The sequence below is a fragment of the Aspergillus niger genome, assembly GCF_000002855.4.
Source record: "Aspergillus niger supercontig An04".
Classification (NCBI taxonomy): Eukaryota; Fungi; Ascomycota; class Eurotiomycetes; order Eurotiales; family Aspergillaceae; genus Aspergillus; species Aspergillus niger.
The window spans coordinates 1,779,102-1,807,092 of NT_166539.1; the positions used below are offsets into that span (position 1 = coordinate 1,779,102).

Sequence of the window (27,991 nt, forward strand, 5' to 3'; positions counted from 1 at the left end):
TGGAAAAGGATATCAATCGTTCAGATGCTATATAAGCCGGTAGGACTCATGCAAAAAGAATTGGCTGCGAAGTCCAAGCAACAAGTGATACACACCGAATGCGCGTATATCAAGAAAAGGGGAAATTATCCGTCTACTTATTTCAAGGGTTTAATTAATTGATGCGCCAGATGAGTGAGAATTATTGTTTCAGCAAAGAAAAGAGGGGGAAAGGGAGAAAGAAGAATCAGACACAGTAAGCATCCAACCTTCGGGCCATAAAGGATGTGTAAAGGATGTGGATGATGCAGGCGAGCAGGCAGAGCAATAATCAATAAACCCCACTCGTGAAAGCAATGAGTGAATTGTGCAGAGAGTGTGGACTACCAAGACGCACTACATGGACTCCTAAAGCCTGAACCACGGCAACAACCGCGCCATTTGGCTTGGATCACCCCTACGGGTCATGAGAAAGTTAAGAGGGCAGTGTTGATCTACCAGTGACGGTGGGCCGGTATGAACAAGGCTCTGGGAGATGGAGTCTGGCCGCGTTGCCTGCCAGCCTATTCTTAGGAACAAGGGTCGGTCATGACTGCTCCTGTTTCGCATTTGCTGACGGGCCACGCCATCTGCGCGTGGCGAAGCCCGCCCATGTTTGTCTCGTTTGTTGTGTGGCCGCGTTGCCCCGGTTTCTTCACGTGAGCGGTGTGTCTTGTGCTGGGCTAGTATTACAGTAAAATTGTTGTTCTATCGTATGTGTTGCTATGTGGTATATTGTACATATATAATTTCACCGGCTACTCACAAAGGCTGCCCCTCGCAGGCTCTTTTCCCTCAAGAAGGTTCGACGTGTTCGACGTTGAGACATCTTCGAGCTGGGTGGGTTAACCAGCCGATACACATCCCTGGGCTCCCAACCTTGGAGCAGGAGGGGCTGTCCCCACGCACGGTCAATATCTCCCAGGACTCGCTCCACACTATATGGGTTTTCCCGTCGCAACATGCGACTCATGTGACGACTGGAGCGGCGAGGTCGTCCGTATAGCACCGCAAGCCGGTGCCGGCAAGCCCGTCTGATCCATCTCGTCCAAAGCTGCACACCGTTCTGTCCAAGCTCGCGAAGGAGAACAAGACCACGCACCCAAGGAACAAAGTTCTCATCATCCGTGTGGAAAGGATTATAGTCGTCTCGTTTGGAGGAAACACGCATCCGGAACCCCCAATAGACAAGAGCGGCTTGCGTCTGTTTGCTGAATATAGCCCCGAGGATGGAATTGCGCTGTTGGTCCGGTGAGATAGCATGAGACGATTGCTGTACAGTCGATAGCGATATGATCTGGAGAGGAGCGTGGTCTTGTTGGGGCTTAGAAGAATAATAACGGGCCAGCCAGAGACAACATGTTCGAAGCTCATCCCAACAATTCATCATGCCGAATCGCTTGATCATCTCGACCCAAAGGTCAGGAGACACAGAAGCACCCACAGGAACGATGCGTCGTAAGACACGGAAGAGAAAGGTTACTTCCACGACTTCTGAGCGACGCTGACCCTTGATTGGGCTGACACCGGGCCTGCGAGGAGTCAGGACCTTTTCAACCATGAAGTCAATGCTTTCTTTGGTGAGGCTTTGACTGCGCAGTGCCATTTCATCAACCAGCTTGGAGGCCAGAGTCCACTCGCCAGCTGCAAGATGTTTTCTGAAATGAATGTTGAACAGAGCCGGCCCTTCGTTGGATAGTTCACTTAAGATTGCCAGGGTCATATGATAATGACGCCAATCCTTACTAAGATAGTAAGATAGAAGTAGAGACTCTTGTATGCGCGCATCCTCAAGGACGTCGGGATGCTCATCGCTGTGGAGCAAGTCCGATAAGAGTATGTCGCGGTTCTCCGTGGCGAGCTTGCGAAGAAGACGCACGAAGACAGAGTTCCCCAGCGAGATGCCTGCTCGTTCGAGCTTTCGGAGCTTACTCAGTATATCTTGGCTCCCCCGAGCTCTGAGCGCCATCTCTCGTAGAGATTGCGGTCCAAGAGCTGGCACGCCAAACATTTTCAAGCCAGAAAGGATTGTATCGAAGTTAAGAGCCTCCGTAGCAAAAATTCGGGCGCCGAATTCATCCTTTATTGGTCTCTCTTCATGCGCAACCTTTCCTTGAGTTTCTGCAGCAACTGTGTCAGGATCATCGGTTTCGTTTAGCTTTTCAGGGAATCGTTGGGAGGCATAGCGGTGGAGCTCTTGGTAGGACGACCACGGCCCGTACTGTTTGGCGCTCTCTAGTACTGGCTCGAATTCGTCGAAGGAATGTGGATGGTCATTTTCTTGAATGAGGAGTCTGTGCATTGAGAGCGCATCGTCAAGACGGCCACAGCGCAACAGGGTAGACATGATGGGAGCATAGATCTGGTGGCCTGGAGTCATACGGCAGATGCTACGGAAGGCCCATAAGCTTGATGAAGCAGCCCGCCCCCTGGTCTTTATCGCTCCAGTAATTCTATGTTGCTGTCGAGCAGGAACGGTCGGCCGGAAGACATGTAAAATATCGTTCGGGCGTGTCAAATGAGGATGATGAAGGCGTTTGTGCCATTCAACAGCCTGCTGCGTCATGCCACGGTCAATAAAGCCACCAACGACAGCCTCATAGAAACCCTCCCAGCGCTTCCCCGTTGTATTCCAAAGCGCCAGCGCATAATTAGCGATTTCGTTCAGAATGACACCGTGCCGTATGCCAGCTTCCACAAAGCTTTGCCAAAAGAAATCAGCGACTTCTCCTTCAACGGGCAGTTGCACACCATCAACGCGGCTCGTCAAGCCCTCCCAAATATCCAACGTGCCTTTATCACCATAATGACGTTGCCGGTAGCGGAGTAACTCCTCCCAGAGAGCGAAATCGTTCCGATGCACCGGGTCGTCTATTAATCGGGTTCCGATGTCATCCGTATGTCCTATGTCCGATTCAAATTCCAATCTCTCTGGTTGTAACGCAAGGCTACGAGAGCTTATCCCGGTGAAGCTTTGAGCCGTGTCGCCAGAGCTTCCACTTTTAGCTGCGGCCTGTTTGTGTGGCGTATTAATTTCGTATATGCGGAAGCTGAATGCTCGCCTCGTTGATGGAAAAGAGGAATCGTTCGCAGGCGTTTGTTGCAGCTCCGCAGCTGGCGCACTTCTCGCCTGTTTGTGAGTCTTGGATAAGCATCGAACACATTTAGCTGTGCGTCGAACGTCCAATTGTTCAAACCCAATTGGCATCGATATCAGGGAGTCGAGAACCGAGAGAGCTGACGGCCTCTTCAGTAGTCGAAGAAGAGCCGGGCGCATGAGGTTTGAGGAAAGGAGAGCGAAAGGAAGGCGGCAGTAAATCTGACCATCCTCGTAAATCGCACTCTATCACGAAGTGTGTTAGTGGCACATGTGAACACAGGTAACTGGCGGCTTTCTTCTGCTCTGCACACCTTTGATTCCGCGGACTACTTTTCTGGGCACGCCGGGCTTCCACCAGAAACACGCTATACTCGCTACGGTTAGAAGCTTACATATTCACGTGATAATTATTAAGCCTCGCATCCTAAAGGCGGAAGTGGGAGGATAGTCACGTGATATTCAAGGACCGTTCGGGTCCACACTTCACGACATCGACTGATCATTGTTGCTGCTAGCCTCTCATCTGCCATTGTCCCTCCTACCTCCTCCATAACCCCCATTGTCGCTTTCGCGCACCGCCAAAATGTTCCGCACCGCTCCTCGTATGGCTGGGTATGTTCACTGATTTCATTTCCTTACTTGTTCCCCCGCATGGCTTCCTGAGCGCGGCCGGGCTGACGGCTTGTCGGTCGGGACTGTTGGCTGCTCAATTGCGTAAATATTCCATGCAATTGGGACTCGGAAGCGAACCTTTACACTGGATTGACTTGCTAACATATTTGCCTTCCCATAGATTCGTGTTCCGTGAGAACCGTGTCCCTTACTACCAGCGTCTTTTCCAGCAGCACGACGGCAAGCGCCAGTGGTGGAAGGTCCGTTGATCTGCGAATCGATCGTAACTTACGAAAGCAACAAGAAAGCCTAACAAACGAACTCTCTATAGACTGAGCGCAGTGGTTACCTCATGTGGCCCTACCTGATCTCCGTCTACGGAATGGGCATCGGTAAGCGCCTTAAATACATAAATAAAGATGGACCACGGCTAATGCATATCTTCCTTAGCTACCACCTACGCTATGGGTCGTATGGTCTTTGTGAGTTGCACCTTGGAATTTGGGTTTCAAAGGGGAACCTGTGGAATAACAGATTTACTAATGCTCATCCTAGGGCCACAAGACCTGGTTCGGCAAGGCGTAAATGGGGTCCTCGCCAACTTTGACACAGTGTACCTCTATTTCTATGATAGGCAGCTAGAAAGAAAGATAACTGACGTTGTATATAACTTTCTCCAAAGCGTCAAAGCGTTAATATTTGCCTCATGTTCTATCGTATATCGCCGAGTACCCTGTGTCCTAGCCATACTCGGCTTGTTTTGGGTGGATTTACAAGAATCGACCAACAAACCGAGTAGAAGTCGGATGGAAGGAGTCTATGGCTGTACCCTTACATGCGTCTGAAGATACATGCCATAGCATATAAAGGTTGCAAGACCTAGTAAACGCTTATGGACTTACTACAATGACACGTTGGGACGCTGCTGGACTTCCTCGGTTCAGCTAGCATACCCTGCTCCAGGGTCATGAACATGGTATATTGTTCAGCTGCAATGGCCGCTTCCCCTCGCAAGACTGCCAAGTGTGGCTATCGTCGCTCAGAGTTATTGTATGTAGTTACCTGATCAAGGTGAAGCTTGTCCGTGGATTAGTCATCCATGGATGCATGGCACTTTATCCAAATTGGGAAACAAGATACGGCCAAATAGTTGACAATCTGCGGAAGGCCATCTAACGTTGGGCTGATAGTTCAACCTCACAATCTCCAAAATGTTCAAGCCATAGTACATATCGTCTGCTTTGTGATTTGAATATCAAGGCGTAGATAGCCTTACAATGAAGATAATAGTCTATGGTAACTGCCACCTGTCAATGAGGATACCTCGGAAGTGGGGATATTGTACCTCTTAGGAGTGTATGAGCGCTCCTGCGCACGGCAGCACAGGAGTTCAACAAGCAGGAGTAACTGACAGTGATTTCTCAGTATGCTATGATTTATATACAACATTGCAAATTTACGCGACTATAAGGGTGTGACATGGCGTCCACATCTGCTGAGCGGCCGGCTAAGCGAGTGCGGCAAGCTTGTGAACCATGCAGGTGAGACGGAACATCTGTCCGATCTTGTACTAAATGACGCACTATTCACTGACTTTTCGCAGACGTAAGAAGGCAAAATGCCCTGGGGAGCAGCCAGTCTGCTCCTTATGCGCCCGGTTAAACCAGCAATGCGCCTATGCTGGAGAACAGAGAAGATCTTCGACAACTGGGCTTCCCATCCCACGGGAGGCGGCTTCCGTTCCTCCCAGCTCAGAAAACAGGATATCGGAGATCTTGGTGAGACAAGATGTAGTCCAGGGTTATTGCTGAACACTGCTAACCTACCACAGGAGGAACGACTGGGGAGCCTGGAAGCAAGAATGGGGCAAGTTCTTGATGCCCTGGGGTAATCCATCGCTCCCCCGGATTCGATGTGATCCATATTCTAACTTGTTCGATCTAGGCAGAACACCCCCAGACAAGAGCCACGGGAAACTGCTCCTCGCACTGCTGTCATGAGTAATGCCGTGGCATCATCCCTTCTAAGCCCAACCATTCCCTTTCCCACCTGGGAAAAGGTGCTCTCGATGGCTGAGCTGTATCTGACGTATTGTCACTCTCAGCCTCTTCCACTCTTTCAAAAGGAAGGCTTTCTCAATAGCCTGGGGAGCCGTGACCCAGAGATAGTATATGCCATGTTGGCGCTGAGCATTCGGTTCTCCCCGGAGGAGAGTTCGCGGACTGGGGGGTTTACGTCTCTTATAAATGGCTATACGGAAGTAGCCAGGGGCTTGGTTATGAGGAGGGTTTCGGAAGGACCAATAGAGCTCTCAACTCTCCAGAGCCTATGTCTCTTGAGCCTGGTGGATTTTGCCAGTAATGTGGCCGCTGACATGCTTAATGGACAGCTTTGCTAACGTGCTTACTACTAGATGGAAACACGCACCGCTCAAGCATCCATTGCAGTTTGGCAATGAACCTGGCACAATGTGCCAACCTTGGCTTAGAGTCTGGGTTAGCACAATCCCCTGCTGCACGCGAAGAGCGTAGGCGCTGCTTCTGGAGTATCTGTCTTTTGAAGCGCCTTCACGGAGTCGATTTCGACAACCTAGATTTTCCTGATGGCTGCTTTCCTCAGTTCCCAGAAAGTCCTAGCCGGCCGCCTCCAACGAAATCATCAAGCAATGGAATGAATGAAACACGGTCATCAGGAATGCAGGATCAGGGTATCTTAGCCTACGTGATCATGCTCAGTGAAATTTTTGCGAAAACTGCAAAATATGTTAGACGCCATGGAAAGCCTAGCAACGTACCCCCTTGGTCCTCACAATCAGAGTATTCGAGAATCTTGACTGCCCTTATGGAACGGGAAACGCAAATGCCATACAGCCACAGATTCAAGCCAGCTAACTTGAGTGAAAGAACGCTCGAAGATCTCCAAGAAAGGAGGGATTACTGGGGCCCATGGTTACTGAACCAATTTCTATATCATACGATTTTGTGTCTTTTAAATCATCCGCTCTTGCTCTCTCTCAGCCTCCGAAATTTTCGCAGTACGATTCCAGAGATTTTCCTACAGCACAGCTCGGATTTGATCTCATCGCACACGACATGGATAATTCATTTTATTGACTACTTCGAAGAGAGGTCTTTTGTTGTCTCGGATCCCTTCTTGGGCTATAGTGCTGCCGTGGTAGCAACAATTGAGTTACAGCTTAGCTTCACGGAGAATACTACAATTCGCGAAGAAAAACGCAACAGGTTCTACAAATGTGTTAGTTTCGTGCAAAATCTAGGATGCAAGTGGTCACATATGGCACGTTTGGTAAGGCAATGTCCTTCCATACTTGCGTTTATCTGCTGACACCTTGACAGGCGGACAGATTGCAAAGATTGGAAGATGCCGTGTCAGCATCCTATGAACTTGAGTCTGGTGCTCAGAATAAGTACTTACTTATAGATCTCTCGCGCTTCTGGGAGATTCTCGAGTATTCCTCCAATAGTGATGCAGAGTCAGCCCGTCGCATGTTTGGGGACTCACTCTATTCAGAAGCTCCTACCCCTGGAGCTGAAGTGTCTCAGACTTCCCCTCTACCGGAGCCTTTTCGCTTACACACACAGCAAGCTCTGGCACAGTCACCAACCTCTCAATTCAATATTCAGACCCCTATCGTTACGGCCGATGCGCAGTACCCCATGGGTGTTGGCTCGCCTTCATACGATGAATTCTCAATATTAGCTACGAACTTCTTTTCTCAAGCCCAGGACTTTCTACGAAGTGGTGATCCAAGGAACGGCTTTGGAAATCTATAACCTCAACAGTACGGGTCTATCATAGAGTTCCTACTTCAGTTATTTGCTTTTGCACAGTGGCTGTGGACCATGTCGCAGTGAGAGCTTCAACAAATCTAAGAATCAAATAATTTGGTATCTATCTAAAAAATCATTCATCGGAGCGAACTTGACAAATCTGGTCTCAGTCCTGACCAAATGATCTAGTGAGACCCATCACTGCTGCAGTGCATCCTTGAAGATCTTCACAAATGTCCAAACCTCGCTGAAGCTGTTGTACAAAGGAACCGGAGCGACACGCACAACACCCGGCTCCCGTTTATCGCAGACTATTCCTGCTTCTTGCAACTTCTGTGCAACATTCTGTAATAGACCAGGCTTGAGCAATAGACTCAGTTGTGCGCCTCTCGCCTCGGGGTCCTTGGGCGTGATAATGCTGAATGGCCTAGATTCTTCTTCATAATCCCTGAGCAAAAGGAACTCAAGGTATGCTGTTAGCTTCAATGATTTTCTGCGAAGATCTGCCATTGACGTCTCATCAAACACCGATAAAGCGGCACAAAGACACGCAAGGTCGATGGCCGAAGGATTTGATATCTGAAATCCTCCTGCCCCAGGAATAGGTTTGAACTCTGGTTATCAATCGTATCAGCTTACTAGCCCACAAAATTGTTCTATAGCCAAGTGCACACATACTGTTGTCCATCTTGAATCTTACCGATCGATCGCCACCATACCACCCGGTCAGACGATGGCGGAATTTGGGTGCATCTTCTCCCGCGCTGTAATCGACCTCTCCGTGTTGTTCATGCACGAAAAGCCCCCCCATTGCTCCAGGACCGGCGTTTCCGTACTTATATGTGCACCATGCTGCAAAATCAACGTTCCAATCATGCAGCTTTAGCTCAACATTAGCGAACGCATGGGCCAGATCCCAGCCAACAACCATGTTGCGCGAATGGGCATATTTTGTAATTTTCTGGATATCGAACAGTTGCCCAGTATAATATTGAATACCAGGAAGAAGAATCATAGCAGCCTCATCAGCATGCTTGTCGATATAAGAGAAAATCTTCTGGGTGGATATCTCGTATTCGCCTTCATCTGGACCGATGAGCACCATAGACTCCTTAGGATCCAGGTCATGCCAGGCAATATGAGATTCGATAGCGTACTATATAATCGTCAGTGCCGTGATAGCAGAAGGCAGCTTCTTTCGAACTTACGTGATCACTTGGGAAAGCCTTCCAATCCATCAAGATCTTGTGCTTTGTTTGAGTCGGTTTATAGAAACTAGCCAGCAGAAGATGAAGGTTCGTTGTAAGTGTTCCCATCGCTGCGACTTCTTCTGGCTTTGCTCCCACAATCTTGCTCATTGAATCAGCTGCTTGCTCTGAGAGCAGCTGCCATTGCTTCAAGGGTGAGCCCTCAAGATCAGTGAAGTGGCCGCCAACTCCAATAGATGACCAAGTGTCCAACTGTGCTTCTAAGTACTTTGCTGTGGCCTTGGGTTGAATGCCAAGTGAGTTACCGCAGAAGTAAATGCATGACTCGGGCGAAAGGCCTGTGACATTAGTGACGAGGTCTACAGTTGCCAGGATGGAACCCACCAGGCTTTGCTAGCTTTTTGGAAGCAATATTTGCTTTCGATGGGACGATGAACTTCTCCCGAAATGCAGCAAGTCTATCAGAAGAGTCTAGAGATGCTGCATATTCCTTTGTCGCTGCTTCGGCGGGGAATGCCAGGCTGACGCCATTCGACTTCGACATTGTGGATTTTGGATAGTAATTAAAGTGCAATAACTGGGTCCAGGATATCAAGAAAAAATGGATGAACACCAGAAACAATCCGCTGACCGTCACCAATTAACATTTATATATGGACCGGCGTGTGACACAAGGCACTTCGGTTTGTCCCTCCCTCCGGATCCGGATACCGTTCCGCTTCCGCCTCACCATCCGTGTTGCCGGAAGTGAGATAACAAAGCATCCACTCCAGAAATCCGGATGGTTGCTAAGTTTTCCGCTAATCCACTGCCTTTCTGCCTGAGAATGGTCGTTGTGAAACGGGAAATGACCCGTCTTTGCTCATGCAGGTGGCCCTATCTCGAGCCCTCTGGATCCGGTTTTCTTCCGTCCCTCCTTGGGAATACAATATAAACACTTGGATCTACTCTTACCTGCATGAGGATCATTTCAAGGAGGCTTGAATATCAAGTTGTCTACTGAAGTGCATATATTATCATGCTTTATACACAAGACATTTCACTTGTTGCGTACGGTGTCTCCCTCCAGAACGGGTTCCTCCCGGAAGTTCCTCCCGTACGGAGATTGGAAGACCCTTACTATTCCCCGTGGGAGGAAATCGCTCAGGACTTGCCTGGCCTGATTCAGTCTGGTACTATCAGGAGGTCTGTCGATGACCTGGGTATACTCTCTACGAAGAAGTTGAAGGGGGAACCTGAGTGGCGGAGAGCATATGTTGTGCTTGCTTACCTTACACACGCCTACATCTGGGGTGGTGAGAAGCCGAAAGATGTATTACTCCCCTTCAGAATCGAGTCTTTTATTCAATCCCTCTTTTCTTGTCTATCACTGCATGGCCCGTGCCTTCGCTGACATCAACTATACAGGTGCTACCCCCCTGTATATCACGCCCATTCATCGAAGTTTCGAACCACTTAGAGCTACCACCATGTGCTACATATGCTGCCCTCAATCTTTGGAACTTTTCAGTACCATCCACTGATACAGACGTTACGGATCCAGACAATTTATCAGTGGTGACCTCGTTCACAGGCACCAAAGACGAAGAATGGTTTTTCGTCCTCTCCGTCGCTATCGAGGCCAAGGGAGCACAGCTCATCGAGCTAATGCTGGATGCTATGCATGCAGCTAATGTTGATGATAGCCAGCGTGTTATTTCTCGTCTGGAGCAGCTCAATTATGGTCTCAAGGAACTCGGTGACCTCTTGGAACGCATGTATGAAAAGTGTGCGCCGCCCGTCTTTTACCATCAATTACGTCCATACCTAGCCGGCAGCAAGAACATGGCATCGGCCGGGCTGCCAAACGGCGTATTCTATGATGTTGGGGAAGGACGAGGCGAATGGCATCAATACAGTGGTGGTAGCAATGCTCAAAGTTCTCTGATCCAAGCCTTCGACATTTTCTTGGGTGTGGAACATTCGGCCACTGGGGAGACCAAGCCTCACGGCAAGTCGAATCCTCAAGTCATGACTGGTTTTATGCAGGTAAGGACTGATCTTCGAGGAGTTATCCAGACAAAGCAATGTCGATACTGACTGTATATTCAAGAACATGCGAAACTACATGCCAGGCCCTCACCGACGCTTCTTGGAAATGATGCTCCGCACGTCTAATGTGAGATCCTATGTATTAAGTCACAAGCCCGGATCTGCTTTGAGGGATGCATATAACATGGCGGTTATGTCACTTGGGGGATTTCGCGATAAGCATGTGCGGATGGTGACTCGATACATCATCATGGCTGCAAGGACTCCGCCGCCAAACCAAGTATCTTCGAGAACAAACCTAGCCACAACAACGTCGACAATAGTGGACAATTCTCATGAGAAACTCAATGCCGGTGTCAGGGGGACGGGCGGGACAGATCTGATACCGTTTCTTAAACAGACCAGGGACACAACGAAAGCTGCAGCCAGCTACACCGACTAATACCGCAGCGATGCAGTTAAACTTTTGGCTACGCGACCCTTGATACCATAGAAGCAGATCAATTCTTGAATTTTATCATCCCTCACTACTTTCGAGTCATGATCAACTACTAGAGGATCTTCTTGTTGTACAATTACTTCACAAGGACATTTTGGAGACTCACGGCATGCGGGGACGGAAGCGGAGGCGGAGACGGATGGCGGGAAAGCTGGGCTTTGCGATGATATCCGAGAGGATCCGCAGGAACTCCTCTATCTGCAACCACTTACATCATGATAGAAGCACACTTGAATCATTTCTTCCGTGTTTAGCGGGTCGCGTTGTGATTGATGACCCATTAATGTAGTGGATAAGTCGCAGAACTGTTGTTCATAATCACCGAATATACCTCCATTGCGGACATATGACATGCGGCCATTATTCCCATCTTATCGGCAAGCAGGAGAATGATTACACGAAAGGAAAAGAGCTGTAAGAAGGGAGCCAACCAGGCCAGGCGATCTTCCAGCTCTCATTGACACTGATACCCACTGGTAATTCTTCGAGAATGGCGCTAGAACCTCCCCTGTAGTAGTCGACAAGAGGACACACTTGTACCAATACATGGCCCACAGATACTCCCACAGGTAGCACCTACAATAAGTAACGAACTTTTCACATCCCAACATAACAATTGAGCCGGCCAGTTATCCTCGATATTTGCAGAATCCTACCCAATTGAAAGACTCCGAGGAACGAAGTTATCGCTTCCATAATAAGGTAAAAAAGCAAAAAGAAAAACCAAAAAAAAAAAAAAAAAAAAAAAAGCAACACCGATTCGGCGACCTACAAAGCCCTACCGTAGCATATCGGAACCATGATATCTCTCAGCTGAAGCAAGCACCAACCAGTCCTTCCCCAATACATCAGATGAACGAGACATCTGACCAACAACCTACCCTTTTCTCTCCTGCTGGCAACCCAACTGGGAATCGATGCGGTCATTGCTCTCGTGACCGTTCTTCTCTCCCATAGCACCAACTTGTCCTTTCCCACGGGAAACCCCTTCCCTCCCATATCAGCAACTTGCTACCAGATAGAACACAGCCAGCCAGCCTATCAGCCCATCCAATCAAAACCAAACAATCAATTCGACCGGGCAAAATCCCCGACCTGTAACCTGGTATCCAAGTCTCACATTCCGAGCAGGCAGGTCTCAACCAAGTCAAAATCAAGGGGGATGCAAAGCAATCGGCGATTGAAGCTTATCGATCGGCGACCGTCTTATCACACCATCAACGCCATTATGGCGATGCACACCGCAATTCTTGACCAGTGAGATATGTTGTCGCTATTTCGCGGAATTTGGGTACTTTTGAATGTCCTGGAAAGTGATATAGGGGGGCGGTGATGCGTATGTCCTGTGGTCATGGCGTCAATGGGCTTGTGGTTGCTTCTTTAAAGATATCACTAGTTGCTGTTCTCGTTTTGGTGCAGTGGCGGATAAGATAAGGGATATGGATAGATTACTACTGAATTAGGACAGGAATCCGGGGACCACGAAAAGCCTTCAGGTCGGCGAGGTAGGGAATCGGGGATCGGGCTCAAGATGACATTCGTATAGAGTCATATTAGCATCTCGCCCGAGAAGAGAGAGGAATTTTTGTAAGAGTTTTCTACGTATAAAAAGAGAAGACATTCTAGAAAAAAGAATTACTTAATAGACATACGATTCAGGTTATTTGTACGAGGTCAAAAAAGCTGCATGACTGAAATATACTCACCACTATCGCAACATCTACACAACGAACAGAGGAGGCACCAACAGCACATGATGGAACCAATCATCCATCCCATATTCGAGAAACAAACCTCAACATGGCAATACATCGTAGCCTGTCCAGAGACACACGAAGCCGTGATCATCGACCCAGTCCTCGACTTCGATCCATCCCAACTCACCGTGACTACGACCTCAGCCGATGCGCTTCTTGATTTCGCGGCCTCAAAAGGCTACCATATCACGCGAATCCTCGAGACACACGCTCACGCCGACCATCTCACCGCAGCCCACTACATTCAGACCAAGCTTCATCAACAGCGCTCATCCTCTTCATCAACAGAATCAAAGACAAGTCCCAAAAAAGTCCCCATCTGCACCGGCCACCGCATCCGCCAAGTCCAAGCCACATTCGCACAACGATACAACATCCCGCCCAACGACATCGACACCGCATTCGACCACCTCTTCCAAGATGACGAGACCTTCCAAATCGGACGTATCACCGCCCGAGTCCTCCATCTGCCCGGCCACACGCCCGATCACAGTGGGTACATGATAGGCACCAATGTATTCACGGGAGACTCGATCTTCAATCCGGATGTGGGCAGTGCGCGGTGTGATTTCCCGCATGGAGATGCTCGCGCCTTGTATCAGACTATGCGGAAGCTGTTGGCGCTACCGGAGCATGTTAAACTATATACGGGGCATGATTATCCGCCTGCTGTGGAGGGGGGTGCTGCTACTACTACTACTTCTGTACGGGAGCCTAAGGCTTTTGTAACAGTTAAGGATCAGAAAGAACGAAATAAGCATGTGAAGGAGGGGACGGGAGAAGAGGAGTTTGTGAAATGGAGACAGGAGAGGGATGCTGGGCTAGGCGAACCTCGTCTCTTGCATCCTTCGTTGCAGGTTAACGTTCGGGGTGGAAGGATGCCTTGGGTTGATACGGGGAATCGGCGGAGAGCGTTTCTTTGGATGCCTGTGAAAGTTCCCGAGACTTTGGGGAATAGGAGAGGTGTATCTACAATGACTACGTCGTCGGCGGCTAGGATCGGGGGTAGTTCACAGGCTGTTCTGAGGTCTGTTGATAGGTTAAGGATGGTTATGCGGAGGTTTGTATAGATTAGCTGTGTATAGTATGATAGTATTAATTAGATTAACTGGGCATTATTTGTGACTGAAGGATCAAAACCTCCACGTAATGATATGCGCGGTCAAGTGGCCTAGAACTTGGTTATCGTCGTCATGAGCATTTCAGGAGAAGCTGATCTGAACATTTGTCTGTCGCACGCGGTGTAGATCGGATTCCGGGGGTTGTTCAAGGGGTCACTGAATGCTGCTCTGTGGTTAATGGGCCTTTTTCATTGGTTGATGGTTATTCGCGGAGTTCTCATTGGATGATTTTCGATCGCCGATGCGTGTCCTCCGAGTCGCCGATTGAACTTGTTCGGCCATCCAAAAGCTGTGTTGTTGAACAAAGTACGGAGCTGGGACTTTATCTAAAGCTACCAATATCAGCTCCATTAAGGTATAAAGCAACAACGGAATGACTCCAATAGGTACCAAACTTCAACATTCAGCTTAAACCTTGGGGACACAATGGCTTCTACAATGCTTGCATCTTTCCCTGGCGCTGCTACCAGCTACACAACCTCCCATCTGAATAAGGACCCGGCTCCATTACTGGCTGAAAATGACAACTATACATTTGAGCAGCTGGTTCATGACTTGAGAAGCTACCTGGGTAGCTCTCGAGGCATTGATGGCGAGAATGTCGACCACAAGGTTCTGATTGCCTTCATGTCCAAATACGCTTCCAATCCCAATGACTGGTCACGATTTGCACGCAACGATGTGAGCAAGAACTATACTCGCAACCTGGTGGAGGATATCAATGGTCGTGCCAACCTGGTTAGTTCTTTACTTGCAAACCATTGTGGTGGTTGACGATTAACACGTTCCCAGTTGGTTCTGGTCTGGAACCCCCAAAAAGGCTCGCCCATCCATGATCACGCAAATGCTCACTGCATCATGAAGATTCTCGGGGGAGAATTGAATGAAGTGATATACGATACGCCAGATCCCGCACGAGGCCATGATGCGCCTTTGACGGTCAAGCAAGAGACGACGTACAAGACCGATGAAGTTGCGTATATCTGTGACCAGATCGGACTGCATAGGGTCATGAATCCCCAGAAAGATCAGGTTGCTGTTTCTTTGCACTGTAAGTTGGCCTCCACCCTGCTAAAACCATGGTTGTCTGACGCTTCTGCAGTGTATACGCCGCCCAATGCTGCGGACTTTGGGTACAACATCTATGATCGCGAAACTGGTCGGAGCAGCCATGTTTATCAGGCGTCCTAGGAGGGTGGGAGGAAATTCGGACAAGAACAGACGAGTGCAGGACACTCGCTATGATTCATGACTAGCGTTGATAATCTGTATGCATTTAAAGTGGGACTTGGCAGGCCTAAGGCTCGATATCTCAAGGGATATGGCTATTGGTATCATTGTAGCGCAATTGTCTGGGTTGGTTTGAGGCGAACAAAGCCATGCATAGTACTAATCAGTTTCAATGTCTCTCTAGAAGCAGTGCCGCTCTTTAGGTCGACTGTTGCAGTATGGATAGAAATGGTCTTATTCCACAGAGTGTAGTATTAATGAGCCATTTTAAATTGCATCTTAGATGCGCTCCGCGAAGATAAAGTCTATTATTAAGAATAAAGTAGAATTCAGTTGACGTCGCGTGGAATCGCAGTGGCGACATTCACCGATTATGTATGTAGATAGCTTAGTCATGTGGGTTTATGAGTCTGCATTTGCCCGAGTAGGCATGGACCATGAAGTGCGCATCTCCATGATTGCATCTGCTTCGACGCCAGCTGGATCCTTCTGTCTCGTCAATCCCCGGAACAGTCATTTGTCTTCATAACATGCTACTACTTTTTATGTTCTTTGGATTATATGTCAGGATGAACGAGAGCTTTCAACCAAAGTTCTGAACATGACTCGTCCATCACCGCTGGCCTGTACGGAATGTCGCAAGCAGCATCTCAAATGCGACGCCCAAACCCCCACCTGCTCTCGCTGCTTACAGAACCGACTGAAGTGTAGTTATCTTCCTTCTCGAAGGGGAGGGAGACGGAAAACCCGTGAAGCACTTCGGCAGCATCACGATGCATCTTCCGCAGACCTGCTCTTGTCACCGCACACTACTGATATGAGCGGACGAGATGCCTCTTCGACCGTTTCGGGCCAGCAGAACCAGCGCATCTCCCCAATTGTAGAGGGCCAGGCTCAAGACGCTGCGGATTCTGATGCTCGGCTAGTCCGCCTCTACTACGACAACTTCCACTCGGCGCATCCCATCCTAGTTCCAGCGCCCTTGTATGAAGAGCGCAAGTACCCAGCGTACCTCCATGAAGTTGTCACTCTCATAGGTGGCCATTTCCTATCTACTGGCTCGCTTCCTGATCTGACAAGTGTGCAACTGAGCGGCAGTGGTGAAAGGACGCCATGCAAGGTTCAGGCCCTTTTGCTGTACTCGATACTTTCATGTGCTCGCGGTGAGTGCTCGCAAGCTCACACATCCTTTTCCCAAGCTGTCGACATTGCACTGGAACTTGGGATGTACCGACAAGAGTTCGCATCCACGTCTTCCAATGCTGTTGAAGCTGAAAGTCTTCGCCGGACTTGGTGGGAGCTTTTCATCGTGGACGTCTACATGGCAGCTTTGCAGAAGAGAGTGGTCTTGCGTTGCAGTGGTGTTCCCTACGATGTTGCTTTGCCTTGCGAGGAGTCCGTGTATGCCAATTACACCAATATACCCTCACCCCCCACTCTTGCTGGCTTCAATAAACGCATTTTCGCCGATGAAGAAACAAGCTACTCATCTTTCAGCTACCGCATCGAAGCGGTATGTATTTTGGCACGGGTATTAGTCCTAAATAGCCTGCCAGAAACACATAGGGATCACTTGCAAGCTGTGGAAAATGCGCTTGTCAGTTGGACAAATCATCTTCCACCAAATAAAGTCGATATCGTGGATACGTACGGCAGCGTCGATGAAATACTTTTCCAGGCACACACTACTATTCACTTTGCTGCGATGCTCCTGCATCTTCCAAGAAGCAGTCTTCGGCCAGTCTGTCCAGAAACAGAGTGTCCAATTTGTCCGGTGATCCCATCTCGGCTTTCGCCATCCTTCACTCGACATGTTCATGATATCAAAGCTACCGAGGCATCCAAGCAACTCTCCAACCTTCTCTCAGTCCGCCCCAGTGTGCAGAGATACAGTCCATTTGTCGTGTTCAGTTTAGTACTCTGTGGAATGGTGCAGCTTGCCACAAGCCGAATTCATTCCTCAGAATGTTCGGATCATCACTGTAACCGGATAATCCTAGTTCTAGGCTGCTTGAAGACACTGAAGCAGAAGTGGCCCATCGCAAATCGAGCTCACTACTTCCTCCGCAGCGTGGCAGCAGAGACATTCACGGCCTGGATTGAGTCTCGCTATCCACAAACCAGCAACGCTGTGCCTTTGGCCTCAAGAAATGGTCCCAGCAATCCACCTGAAAATAATGCATGGCTGTCTGTTGTTAGCAGCAATGACACATCCAGGCCTGTGGAGACTGATGTACAAGGCATATTCTCACCGGGACTGCTATCTGCATACATCGACCCAACCTGCAGCGAGCCGCTGCTTCTAGGTCCAATGCCAGATCTCGACTTCACTTGATGGTCTACCAGGGACTGATTACATATGAGTGTGTAATTTTCCCAGGACTTCTGAGTCTTGCTGGAGATGCCCTACTACCATACTTGCTGATTTGCTTTGGTCCACGCTACAACTACTTTGGGGGCCGCTGTGATGTACATTCAGCAGACACTGCAGCACTGGAACCATCCTGCCTGGCACTGCTCGTGGCTGATGATATGGACTTACCCTCGAAAACGCTTTTTAAACCTTCAATTCGTTCTTCTCAGAGTTGACGACGTGAAGGCGTCTCTATTGCTACGATTACCTCGGCTAGTAAGCTGACCGCTATTCATGGCTTTCTCGTAAGCCAATGCACAGCATCACCATCTCATTATGGATCGGGCCGGACATGGCTCGAGATACAATCAGGGTTGAATGTCATTTTTACTTTCTGCCTTCAATATGAACAGCAACCTTCGCGGGATATACCAGAAGCCGAATATCTGTTGTATGAGGAATTCGGAATTCATTGGTCTTGTCTTTGAAAAAGGTCGAGCTTCGTCTGTAGTACATTGTGCTCTATGTTCTTGACGTTTGGGGATGACTGCTAGATGGGTCAGGACAGGCCAGACCATGCGGACAGCCGTGGCTCTTAAGCAGTGAAAGTACATAGTGAACTTAGTAGTTGGAGGATATGGAATCTAAGCAAGCGCATGAAGATACTGAATGTTAAATGGCATGATAATGTTCGTATCAACTTTGTATGTGTAGCCCCTAGTTCTGACTATGTGTGCTTCAACATGTATCATGACGGTAGGGGACTGAGATGTTCACTGTAGGCTTCCAAGTTGTGCAGGTTTATGTCCTGCAAGTCTGCTAGCAAGGTAATCAACCTGGAAGTAGCACTACAGCGAAGGCTCAGCATACCAGGGTCATGGGACCTTCGGGGTCTCCCAAGGCCACTGAGAATGTGCCTTATCCCACCCTAAAAAGGGAGTACTTCGGGGAACCCTGGATATCAATGCCAGCAAGAAGATCCCAAGTCTCATCGGACAATAGCCACGCCAGCTGGGCAACCGAAGCGTATCCACACGCGAGTAACGCCTTAAGACGTGTAATCCAAACATCCACGTCCTCATCTTCTCGGCACTTAACGCTTCTTCGTAGTAGCCGGCACGCCCTCACTCGCACGCAATTCCGCCAACCTCTTCTCCCGCTCAATCAATCGTTCCCTCTCCTGTTTGATCATCTGCTCGACTGTCTTATTCGCCTCCCCTAACCGATCCATTTCACTACTCTCCGTCGTCCGACTATACGGATTGTCCGCGGACGAATTAACCGGAATCTCAGCCGTCCTTACCCCCTTCTGCTGCTGCTGCGCCTGCTTGGTATTCTTGCCACCCTTCCCCTTCTGCGGTTGCCCTGCTGCGCCCGTACCACCCGTCAAGAGCTCATAAAACTGCTCCACAGGCTCATTGAACACCACCTCCTCATAGTTCTGACTGATTACCAGCTCGCGGCGCTCCTTCTTCGCTTCCGCGTCCGGCCCATAGGGGTGCAACTTCAAACTATGCCATAGAGTCTGCGGCTTCTCGGTCGATTCCGGAACAAAATATAGCTTGATTTGAATCTCGAATTCACCCCATCCGGTCTCGGTGACTTCGAAGGGGGCCTGTTCGATCGTCCGCACGTTCTGTGCGTAAGTCTCGTGGAGCTTAAATTGCACTTTCTTTAGCCAGTAGGAGATGTCTTCGCCGTTGACGCCTTTGACGAATACGCGCCACTGGTGCGTGTGGTCGGCTGGGACGTTGGGGGGTTTCTTGGCTGGGTCGAAGGGTTGGGCTTCGCTGCCGAAGACTGGTGGGTTGTTAGGACCGGATTAAGTTTCAAATATGGGGAATAATGGTAAGTAGAGGCATACCGAATGGCCGGAAGACAGAAACGCCCTGTATAGTAATGGATTAATCGGTCGGTCTGGTGTATGATCTTAAAGAGGGATGAACTCACTCTGACACGCTTGGTTCCTGTCGCTGAGGGCATGCTGCGAGACTGATAATGTTACCAATCTGGGATGAGCGAGTTGTATGCAGATACCTAGCAAGAAGCAAATGTATCGACGATTAAGAGCGGAGTGTGTAGATCCAGTGTCGCTCTTGTCGCGATCCAGGCCGCGGAATCTCTGCAGTCGCACGTGACGGATGCGGGTGATACGATAAGGAATCTATCGGAAGCTGAGCTGTGGCGGGCGGTCGTTGCTTCCTCCGGATTCGAGCTCCGGCGATTAAAGATCTACGAAAATGTTTCGTTAACCTCACTGTCTCAGTTTGCATTGAAAATTACATTGACTCGGATCCAATTGAATTTACCCCACAATGGCAGCGAAGAGAGTGGTTGTCGCCGGCGGGAACGGCTTCTTGGGTATGTGGTACAGCCAGTCTATGTACCTACCAGCCGGACGCTTGAGGAATCAATGCTAACAACTTATTTTTCGTGCAGGTTCGAGAATCTGCAAATCCGCTGTGGCTAGAGGATGGGAGGTTACGTCACTTAGGTACGAAAGATAGCAGCCTCAATGTCTTGAGGAATCTGTTCAATTCATAACCATGATATTAGTCGTTCCGGAGAACCGCGATGGGATACTGTCACCGGCTCTCTCAGTCGCCCAAGCTGGGCCAGCTCAGTCGAATGGGCTAAGGCCGATATGCTCAAGCCGGAAACCTACAAGCCGTTCCTGAGTGGTGCGACCGCCGTCGTCCACAGCATGGGAATCCTCCTCGAGGCGGACTACAAAGGGGTGGTGCAAGGACGAGAACCAATCCTTAGCGGATTGCAAAAGGCTTTTGCAGCGTCAAAACCAGGCAGTCAGAATCCGTTGCAAAGGCGTGAAGGAGAGCCTCTTCAAGTGAAAGAGCGCAATGGGCAGTTTACATATGAGCTTATGAACCGCGATTCTGGTTCGTACGATCGCGAATTATGCTAGGATGGGTGGATTGCTAACGTCTTGATTCCCGTTCAATCTAGCGATCGCATTGGCGCAAGAAACTCTTAACGAACATGTCCCGACTTTCCTCTACATCTCTGCTGCTTCAGGCGCCCCAGTTCTCCCCAGTCGATATATCACAACGAAGAGAGAGGCGGAATCTATCATCGCGGCGAAATTACCAGAGCTGCGGAGTGTCTTTGTGCGAGCCCCGTTTATGTACGATGAAAGCAGGAAGTTCACTCTCCCCATTGCTCTTGGTGGCTTTGTCGGTTCTCAGGTCAATGCGCTTTTGGGCAACAGACTGGACTTCCTGGGCTCTATGGTCACGAAACCCTTCCAGGTGGATACTGTGGGTGAGGCTGTAATGGAAGCCCTCGATGACGATTCTGTCCAAGGTGCCTTGGGAGTAGAGAAGATAGAAGCTCTGGCTACGAAAGCGTGGAGAAAGAGCATGCTCTGAGCAAGGAGCACAAGGGAAAATAATTGATTGCCAAACTAACATGTCAGACTGGCTGCTTGGCGCCTTGAATGAGAATATTCCCAAGGTGAGCGAGAAGACCTATCTACCGACCGGAGGAAAGGCCTGCGCAGCTAGGTCAGATTCCCGGCCGAGCGCATATCACCATCTGATTTCGCTCCGAAATAACGGCATCAGGAAAGTGGCTTTGTGATCTGGCCATCTCGAGCTATTCAGGGGATCTCTCTGGAAGCTGCCATAGTGTACACTACATCATGTATCATAGATGAGGCTATAACAATACATGCCTAATTCGTGTTTCAAGGGCAACCAGTCTAAAGACCGTCAAGTAGCTTGAGATCTTGGTCAAGGTGATGGCATGACTGTGATAGGTGCGGCTTGTATGTGCTATAACCGGTATGCCAACTTCGTCAAGCAGGGTAGCGGACCCTGCAAGGGGAATTCGTCGGACGCCTTCTTTGCAGTTGTCCAGTATAGTCCGGAACGAGGTGCAGAGAAACGAAAATTGACAGAGCACACACATAAGGTTGCTGTCATGCAGGTCCTTTGCAAGGCGATTGTACGTTTGAACTGTCCTGCAGGTTCGGATTTCCTTAGCGTAAATCAGATCATCGTACCACGCTCGAAGCTGTCGCGAATCTCCGTAGTGTACTGGAAAACAATTAGCTAGCCCCTTTGACAAATGGCAGAGTGAAAACTCACCTTATTATAGAATCTTGATAATTTCTGGTTGAACTGCTTGTTCTTTTCGTTGATGTAAGTGACGTCGCCGTCATCGTCTCCGCGGCGGTCCCTCCGCTTCTTGAGTCGGACTTCCTCGGCTTTCCGAAGATTATCCACGAGCTTGTCAACAGCAGCTCTGTCGGGCTTGTTCTCCGTAAAGCCAACACTGTCAGCTGTAGAGTAGAAAGAGCCGTTCTTATCGACGGCGATCATTTCACCGTCGTTGGTCTCAACGATCTCGAGATCGCCATTGGCAGCAGCCTTTTCGATCGCTGCCATCTTCTCCCTCTCGTAGGTTTCAAGGTCAGGCTGTACTTCCCGCAGCTGTCTCTTATACACTTTTCGCGCGTCTTGGGTGTAGTCCTGGAATGCGACATTGTCCCGATGACGCTGCTTCTTTTCCGTGCGCTTGTCCCATTTTTCGGACTCATCGACAGTCCAGTCCCATGCACGCTTACGTTCGAAGTCCTCGCCAGCGGCTTCTGTGTCAGCCTTGAGAAGGTTATGCGATGCGAAAGCATGTTTGCGAGAGAGCGAGGAAAGCAGCGACGGATCGGTTGCGAGACGCTGTGTTTCGGCAGCCGTTTCTTTCAGATTCCGCTCGGTAGCGGTTTTCTAAAACTATGTCAGTATGAACACAGCGCACAATGAATCTTCGCTATCATGAACTTACTGCGCGAGCCTGGAGAGCCTTGAACCTTTCTTGTCGTTGGCGGGCTCTCGAAGCAGCATCATCGTCTTTTTGGTCCGTACTGGCCTCATCCACGCTAGCCTCTTCACCTGATTTTCCCTTCGTCTTCTCTTTTGAAGGCGATGTAGGTTCGTTGCGATCATCGCCGGCTTGGTCATTCTCTGCGGACGGCTTGGAGATTTCCTTGGCGCCAGAAGGGCTGGCCGCAGACTGCTCGGCAGGCATGCTGCAAATAGATAGGAGTGATGAGTAAGGCCCCGAAAGAAGACCGTTGAGATAGTCTTGTAAGGATAGTTGGCTAATTTGAAAACCTTGAGTATAGGGGCGAGAGGTGAAGCAAACGAAGGTGGATTCCTGACTGAAGGACTGAAGCCTCGAATTCGGATCCGAGCTGCTGTAACGCCATAGTCCACCGCCATGCTGACCGCCTTTCCCCTAGTGGATTGCCGGGTGTTATTATGCTTTATCCACCCGCTGCCATCTCCACTTTGGCAACCCCGGATTATCGCTGGCATGCCCATTGAAGACCGCCTACATTGCGTCAGTTGTCTATTCCTTGATGCCTAGAAGTAATAAAAATCTATGTCGCTATACTCTCACCTGGGCGTGCTATCACGGCGGCGGGCATTGAGGTCTTTGCATGTTTCACCATCGCTGTGCCGCCATGTCTCCATCGACGTCAACACCAGAGCTTCATATACCGAGCCCACTCCGTCCCACCTGGTCAGATTCGCTCTGACGGGTACCACGAAACCCGCTCACAATGACGTCTCCAATCCGGAGCTTGACAAGCACCTCTCGGACATATTTCTCGGTGATTGGCCCTTAGCGTCTCTACCACCACCTTTTTGGAGCTCTTCTGGTCGACAGCCACGGAGCCCCGATGAAATTGGGTCGTTCAAAGCCCTGAAACATGACGTACGAAACCTGCGTCACTTGCAGGTATTCATTGAAAGAAGTGTCAATGAAGCAGAAGGCGGTCTGCTTCTACAGACACAGTCCTGCGCCCTTTTAGCGCAAGCGCTAAATCGTTGCCAGCGAAAGAATTCCTACGGCGAAATTCTCTCGGCGCTCAATGCTATCATTACAAGACTGGAGAAGCTGGGAGTACCACGTACGGATAATATATACTTTTTGGGGATGTACTATGCTGCACTATCATTGTCCGTGCCGGCGCTTGAAAGGTTTCTGGATGGATACCTTTCCGTTAGCCTGTGGCCTATGGACATCCTAGCAAGCAAATCTCTAGTGAATGCGCTCCTCAATGCCCTTCACTATCTGAGGTTCCGTGAGGTTAGTATTGATACGAACGCGATACTGGAAATAATCGAGGGAGGTAAGCAACGCAGGAAGAAAAACCTACATGACCTTTTGTCCTGGGGCGATTCTGCCGGTCCAACAACGCATCGTGGGCATTACCTTTGCCTACTCGCGAGACTAAAGAGCGAAGACCTTCTGTCTGAAGTATGGAGGCAAACGATGTGGAGACTTTCGCCGAACACTCCACCTGAAATGTACCAATGTATGTATACTTGTATAGTTACTCTGATGGAAAGTGGTGATGTTCTCCGGGCTACGGATTACTTGCAAGAAGTGTCGGAACGCTCCCAAGGAATTCTGCCTGGTATATCGGAGTTCAAAGACGTCAACACACTGCTTGAGTCAGAAGTTCTTGGTCCCTTGTTGCCTCGGATGGCAGGCGAGAAAGAGTACTTGAAGCTTCTTGAGGCTCAACTAATACAGATCGAGAACAAGATGGGTCTCAGTTGGGATTCCGAAGGCCTCTATCACACAAATATCAGTGATCCGCACTCAATAATCTCTGAGACACCCCTCTTCAATATCGACGGTGACAGCACTGGCTATGAGAGCACTGCGCGCTTAATTGCCGAAATCAAAGCCCTCGGATGCTCCAGGTCAGTGACAGATCTCGGGAAGATTGCAGAAATGCTTGACGAACACGAGGGAGACGTGATCCCTGTATCTTTGCCCTCAACTAAAGGCCAGGATGTGGAGTACGCTTGGTTCCCCCGGTATTCTTCATTTCGGCGTTCGGGGGCCTCTTCATCTGCTGAAAGAGAGGGTACCGAGCCTTGGACACCTTCAACATTGGGTTTAGTTCGTGTCAGCTGCAATAGCAGTGGATCCCCTCTCGAACGCTCCATTCATGTGATGCAGCTCGGTCGTTTAGCAAGGAGAGCCAGGTGCCCACATGATCAGGATCCAACTTATGATACTCTTTGGGAAGAGACCGAGCATATGGTTACCTGGGATCGTGTCTATGGCCAATTCATCGCTGTATACGTTGGACCAAGCGACGGGCATATCGAGACTCGCATAGAGTCACGAGCTGCACGAGCGCGATCTGGTATTGAAGCGATCACCGCATTCTCTCTCCCTGGTGATACGGAACCAGTTTCACAGGGTGATCTGATATCCTTTATTGGAAATGCGTCTATGCATTATTACATCGAGGAAGACCCAAGCCCGGACCTGATATACTAATTGCTTCTTTTTCTGGTCACTGGTGTACATAGACATCGAGCTCTTAGTGCTTGCTCAGCATGAATAGCCTCGTTTCTGATACGATGCATTTTCAGCAATTACCATCAAAAGCTTACTCTAAAAGATGCGCTTATCAGCTCAGCCGGATATTGCATCTCACCAAGTGTGTCCGCTTTAAAGCCCAATTTCTCCCATGCTCGGAAGCAAATGCTACTTTTTGTCATATGTGAAGTAGTATTATAATTGCACGCTTATAGCATATATTGCATAAGTCCCATATATGCAGCTTGGCAGACACGTTCGGTATAGCCACGGCGATTCGTGATGCACTTTCTTGCTAACTTAGCAGAAGGCTATGCCTAACCAGCAAAAGATCTGGGGAAGCCAGCATCGTCCTCAGCCGTCCACCTCGCATGGCAACAATCTCCCAACATCCGTGGCAGAAACTATGCAGTGCAACTAGAATCTGCTAATGTTACATACTGTTTTAACGGAGATCCCGAAAGTGATGCAAATTCACCAGCAGAGAACCATCCTATCGGCCAAGTCCGAGAGCACGGCTTCATGTCAGGTTAGCCACGTCGATATCTTTAAAATGGAGAGACATGGTCCCATGGTCTGATCTTTTGCTCTACCACCCGCTGAATGCCAGATAACATTATCTGGCAGGTGAGCTGAAGCCCCTTGCAACTTCCTGTCTCATATTACGTCAGTGTTCGGTGTCATCAGAAAGAATGTTAGGTGAGCAAACCCTCAAGACACTAAGCAGGTTTGTAGAATACCAATTGCTCATTTGCTTCTAGCACAACGTGATTTTATTTTTTACAGTTTGAGTAACCTGCAGCACATTCTGATAACTGATCTCAAAGTCTCACTAAAAGCCTTGGCTACCTTCTCTAATCCCCTATCAATGCAATGAGGATTCTAGGTGTCTCTGACTGTCACTTCTACATACCACACAACATGCTGTAAGGATGCAAGTACATCGGTAGCGGTTCACTCACATTTTCAGAGTTAAGCCTGGACCTCATGCTGAGACAATCAATGATATGAAGACATCTTCCATGTATGTACGAATGTTCAAGTTGGTTCACCACGTACGTTCAACGAAAGCGCTCCCTAGACAAAGATTATCCCCTCTGTTTGGAGTAGTTTCAGGTGTGCAAGTCCCTGTGGCCCGCGCTAAGTGCACTCGCAGGGTACCGAAAGACAGAACGGAGAGACAGCCAGGATATCCTAGCTTCAGGTGCAAGGTCGGTGCGGACGACTGAAAGCCAAGGCAAGCTTGTCAGCTTTGAGAGTCGGGGTATCCTGGCTCCCTTGCTCGCAGCAGCCCTTTGTCAACGCAGATTAATGGACTAAATAGGAAGGTCGATAATCCATCGACCCGTAAGATTTCGAAGATCTTCTTCTCTTGCAGGGTTGCGCCATTAGTTCGCGATCGAGGCTTCCACGTCGCCCTAGCAGGGGAGCTGATGCGTCCGGGATTCGGTGTGCTCCTTTGCTTTTTCTAATGGAAACGGTCCCCAAACAGATCGCATAGATCCATTTTCACCATCTTTCTGATTTTATGCTGTGGTCCAGAAGGAAGGCATTATTGCATGAGCAGTTCAAGGAGTGTTCAAGACCCAAAGTGTCGCTGGCATGTAGAGCCCAAAGACCGTCTTGACGCGAGGCGGGCGGCCCGTACTTCGGCCAGAACCTTGAGCACTCAAATCATCTGGTGAGGACCGGAGGGCAAATACTCGTTGGTTAGGTAGTATGTCCATAGGTAAGGTTTGTCTAAGATTTAGTGGCCGCAATCCCACACTCTATTAGTATCAACTTGCCTTGTGTTTCCTCTTCATGTATCATGATTTGTCATATCCGTAGATACCATTCCATGTGAAGAGGCTTTAGTGGGATTTTCGGGTGGCTAATTAGGATGCGTGGGTTGTTGAAGGAAGATTGAGCTGGCTGGAGGAGAATATTGCGGTTGGGTTGCCGGGAGCAGCTGCTATACGGCGGCGGAAGGCGAACGTTGGGCCAAGTCACTTGATCCCCCCTGCCTTTTCGTAATGCGGCAATCGACAGGTCGACGAGATCGCAGCGACTCCTCCGCTCTCTTCCAAACTGGAGATCTCCGATTCCCACGGACTTTTCCTTTGGCCCAATCGGAGATACGCCTTCTTTCCCCGTAAGTCACTCATTTCCAGCCTTCCCTTGAAGTGAACCGCATGCTTGCAGACTGCTGGTCGAATAATACCACTGGTTCCTGACAAATCTTTTCCTTCGGTTGCCTCTGGCGATAGTTTACTCAAGGAGTATCTCCGTGACTCGCTTCCTACACGGGTTCTCCGTCCTAGTTGCCTTCTACAGGCAAATGGAGTGTGGCTGGCAACGCGCAGCGTTAATTGGCATCCGGCCTCAGCGTCGGGGCCTTGTCCCCATTTGTTACACCTAAGAGAATATCCCCATCGGCGATGAAAAAGAAAGTGGAGGAAATTCTCCCCGGAATAAAACTCCTGGGAATAAGCAAGAAGCTCACGATTATGCACTAAACTATGGACGGTCATGACGCACGAACAGGATCATCGCCGTAGCACCCAATCTACACACTAGCCACTGCACTACGATTGCAGCTTCCGGGATTCCAAAAGGCCAGAACCATGACCGTCTGGGTAGGAACACAGAAGTGTGGACACTGGAAACCCTTAGTGTGCATGAGGCACACCCGGATTCCGGGAAATAGAACGCTGCATAGGCGTGTCGGTACTCGGTAATAGTTTCATCTGTCTGACGGTGGTTGTTGAGTCATCAGCATCCAGCCAATTCTGGCCATCGATCAAGCCATCCAACAGTCAAGGATGTGACACATCATTCATGGTTGTCGGCAAGGCAACCACACATACAGTAGCCCGTCCACCCAAGAGGGAATGAATGGTGAACAGTTGTTACAGGGCTAATGC

The 27,991-nt window shown here is 49.4% G+C and overlaps 13 protein-coding genes across 13 annotated transcripts; 9 read left to right on the plus strand and 4 right to left on the minus strand.

The window, feature by feature from the left end:
* Window positions 1-548: 548 nt before the first annotated feature.
* Window positions 549-3,295, minus strand: An04g07170 (uncharacterized protein; the record flags this gene model as incomplete). The annotated part of the gene is made up of 2 exons (XM_001402041.3): window positions 549-701; window positions 785-3,295. 2 exons carry the CDS (start codon window positions 3,293-3,295, stop codon window positions 549-551), a joined length of 2,664 nt encoding a protein of 887 aa, XP_001402078.3.
* A 406-nt stretch (window positions 3,296-3,701) lies between these two features.
* On the plus strand, window positions 3,702-4,315 carry An04g07180 (uncharacterized protein; the record flags this gene model as incomplete). The annotated part of the gene is made up of 5 exons (XM_001402042.3): window positions 3,702-3,730; window positions 3,912-3,990; window positions 4,062-4,122; window positions 4,181-4,212; window positions 4,286-4,315. The coding sequence occupies 5 exons, from the start codon at window positions 3,702-3,704 to the stop codon at window positions 4,313-4,315; spliced, it is 231 nt and encodes a 76-aa protein (XP_001402079.1).
* An 894-nt stretch (window positions 4,316-5,209) lies between these two features.
* On the plus strand, window positions 5,210-7,524 carry An04g07190 (uncharacterized protein; the record flags this gene model as incomplete). The annotated part of the gene is made up of 6 exons (XM_059747630.1): window positions 5,210-5,271; window positions 5,334-5,508; window positions 5,562-5,617; window positions 5,675-6,087; window positions 6,120-7,036; window positions 7,087-7,524. 6 exons carry the CDS (start codon window positions 5,210-5,212, stop codon window positions 7,522-7,524), a joined length of 2,061 nt encoding a protein of 686 aa, XP_059603644.1.
* Window positions 7,525-7,719: 195 nt separating this feature from the next.
* An04g07200 (uncharacterized protein) lies at window positions 7,720-9,273 on the minus strand (the record flags this gene model as incomplete). The annotated part of the gene is made up of 4 exons (XM_001402044.3): window positions 7,720-8,135; window positions 8,200-8,677; window positions 8,730-9,067; window positions 9,114-9,273. The coding sequence occupies 4 exons, from the start codon at window positions 9,271-9,273 to the stop codon at window positions 7,720-7,722; spliced, it is 1,392 nt and encodes a 463-aa protein (XP_001402081.1).
* A 474-nt stretch (window positions 9,274-9,747) lies between these two features.
* Window positions 9,748-11,202, plus strand: An04g07210 (uncharacterized protein; the record flags this gene model as incomplete). Its single annotated transcript, XM_001402045.3, has 3 exons — window positions 9,748-10,041; window positions 10,137-10,757; window positions 10,822-11,202. 3 exons carry the CDS (start codon window positions 9,748-9,750, stop codon window positions 11,200-11,202), a joined length of 1,296 nt encoding a protein of 431 aa, XP_001402082.1.
* A 1,813-nt stretch (window positions 11,203-13,015) lies between these two features.
* On the plus strand, window positions 13,016-14,141 carry An04g07220 (uncharacterized protein; the record flags this gene model as incomplete). The annotated part of the gene is made up of 2 exons (XM_059747631.1): window positions 13,016-14,076; window positions 14,120-14,141. 2 exons carry the CDS (start codon window positions 13,016-13,018, stop codon window positions 14,139-14,141), a joined length of 1,083 nt encoding a protein of 360 aa, XP_059603645.1.
* A 422-nt stretch (window positions 14,142-14,563) lies between these two features.
* Window positions 14,564-15,328, plus strand: An04g07230 (uncharacterized protein; the record flags this gene model as incomplete). Its single annotated transcript, XM_001402047.3, has 3 exons — window positions 14,564-14,875; window positions 14,930-15,188; window positions 15,240-15,328. The coding sequence occupies 3 exons, from the start codon at window positions 14,564-14,566 to the stop codon at window positions 15,326-15,328; spliced, it is 660 nt and encodes a 219-aa protein (XP_001402084.1).
* Window positions 15,329-15,968: 640 nt separating this feature from the next.
* An04g07240 (uncharacterized protein) lies at window positions 15,969-17,702 on the plus strand (the record flags this gene model as incomplete). Its single annotated transcript, XM_001402048.1, has 1 exon — window positions 15,969-17,702. One exon carries the CDS (start codon window positions 15,969-15,971, stop codon window positions 17,700-17,702), a length of 1,734 nt encoding a protein of 577 aa, XP_001402085.1.
* Window positions 17,703-18,813: 1,111 nt separating this feature from the next.
* On the minus strand, window positions 18,814-19,703 carry An04g07250 (uncharacterized protein; the record flags this gene model as incomplete). The annotated part of the gene is made up of 3 exons (XM_001402049.1): window positions 18,814-19,520; window positions 19,585-19,609; window positions 19,671-19,703. 3 exons carry the CDS (start codon window positions 19,701-19,703, stop codon window positions 18,814-18,816), a joined length of 765 nt encoding a protein of 254 aa, XP_001402086.1.
* A 332-nt stretch (window positions 19,704-20,035) lies between these two features.
* Window positions 20,036-21,106, plus strand: An04g07260 (uncharacterized protein; the record flags this gene model as incomplete). Its single annotated transcript, XM_001402050.1, has 4 exons — window positions 20,036-20,081; window positions 20,160-20,214; window positions 20,277-20,617; window positions 20,685-21,106. The coding sequence occupies 4 exons, from the start codon at window positions 20,036-20,038 to the stop codon at window positions 21,104-21,106; spliced, it is 864 nt and encodes a 287-aa protein (XP_001402087.1).
* A 621-nt stretch (window positions 21,107-21,727) lies between these two features.
* Window positions 21,728-22,763, minus strand: An04g07270 (uncharacterized protein; the record flags this gene model as incomplete). Its single annotated transcript, XM_001402051.1, has 3 exons — window positions 21,728-21,775; window positions 21,827-22,462; window positions 22,521-22,763. The coding sequence occupies 3 exons, from the start codon at window positions 22,761-22,763 to the stop codon at window positions 21,728-21,730; spliced, it is 927 nt and encodes a 308-aa protein (XP_001402088.1).
* A 357-nt stretch (window positions 22,764-23,120) lies between these two features.
* Window positions 23,121-25,043, plus strand: An04g07280 (hypothetical protein; the record flags this gene model as incomplete). The annotated part of the gene is made up of 2 exons (XM_059747632.1): window positions 23,121-23,874; window positions 24,079-25,043. 2 exons carry the CDS (start codon window positions 23,121-23,123, stop codon window positions 25,041-25,043), a joined length of 1,719 nt encoding a protein of 572 aa, XP_059603646.1.
* A 734-nt stretch (window positions 25,044-25,777) lies between these two features.
* Window positions 25,778-27,774, plus strand: An04g07290 (hypothetical protein; the record flags this gene model as incomplete). The annotated part of the gene is made up of 9 exons (XM_059747633.1): window positions 25,778-25,812; window positions 26,056-26,113; window positions 26,202-26,330; window positions 26,414-26,534; window positions 26,628-26,766; window positions 26,986-27,072; window positions 27,117-27,219; window positions 27,270-27,454; window positions 27,612-27,774. The coding sequence occupies 9 exons, from the start codon at window positions 25,778-25,780 to the stop codon at window positions 27,772-27,774; spliced, it is 1,020 nt and encodes a 339-aa protein (XP_059603647.1).
* Between the last annotated feature and the right edge of the window lie 217 nt (window positions 27,775-27,991).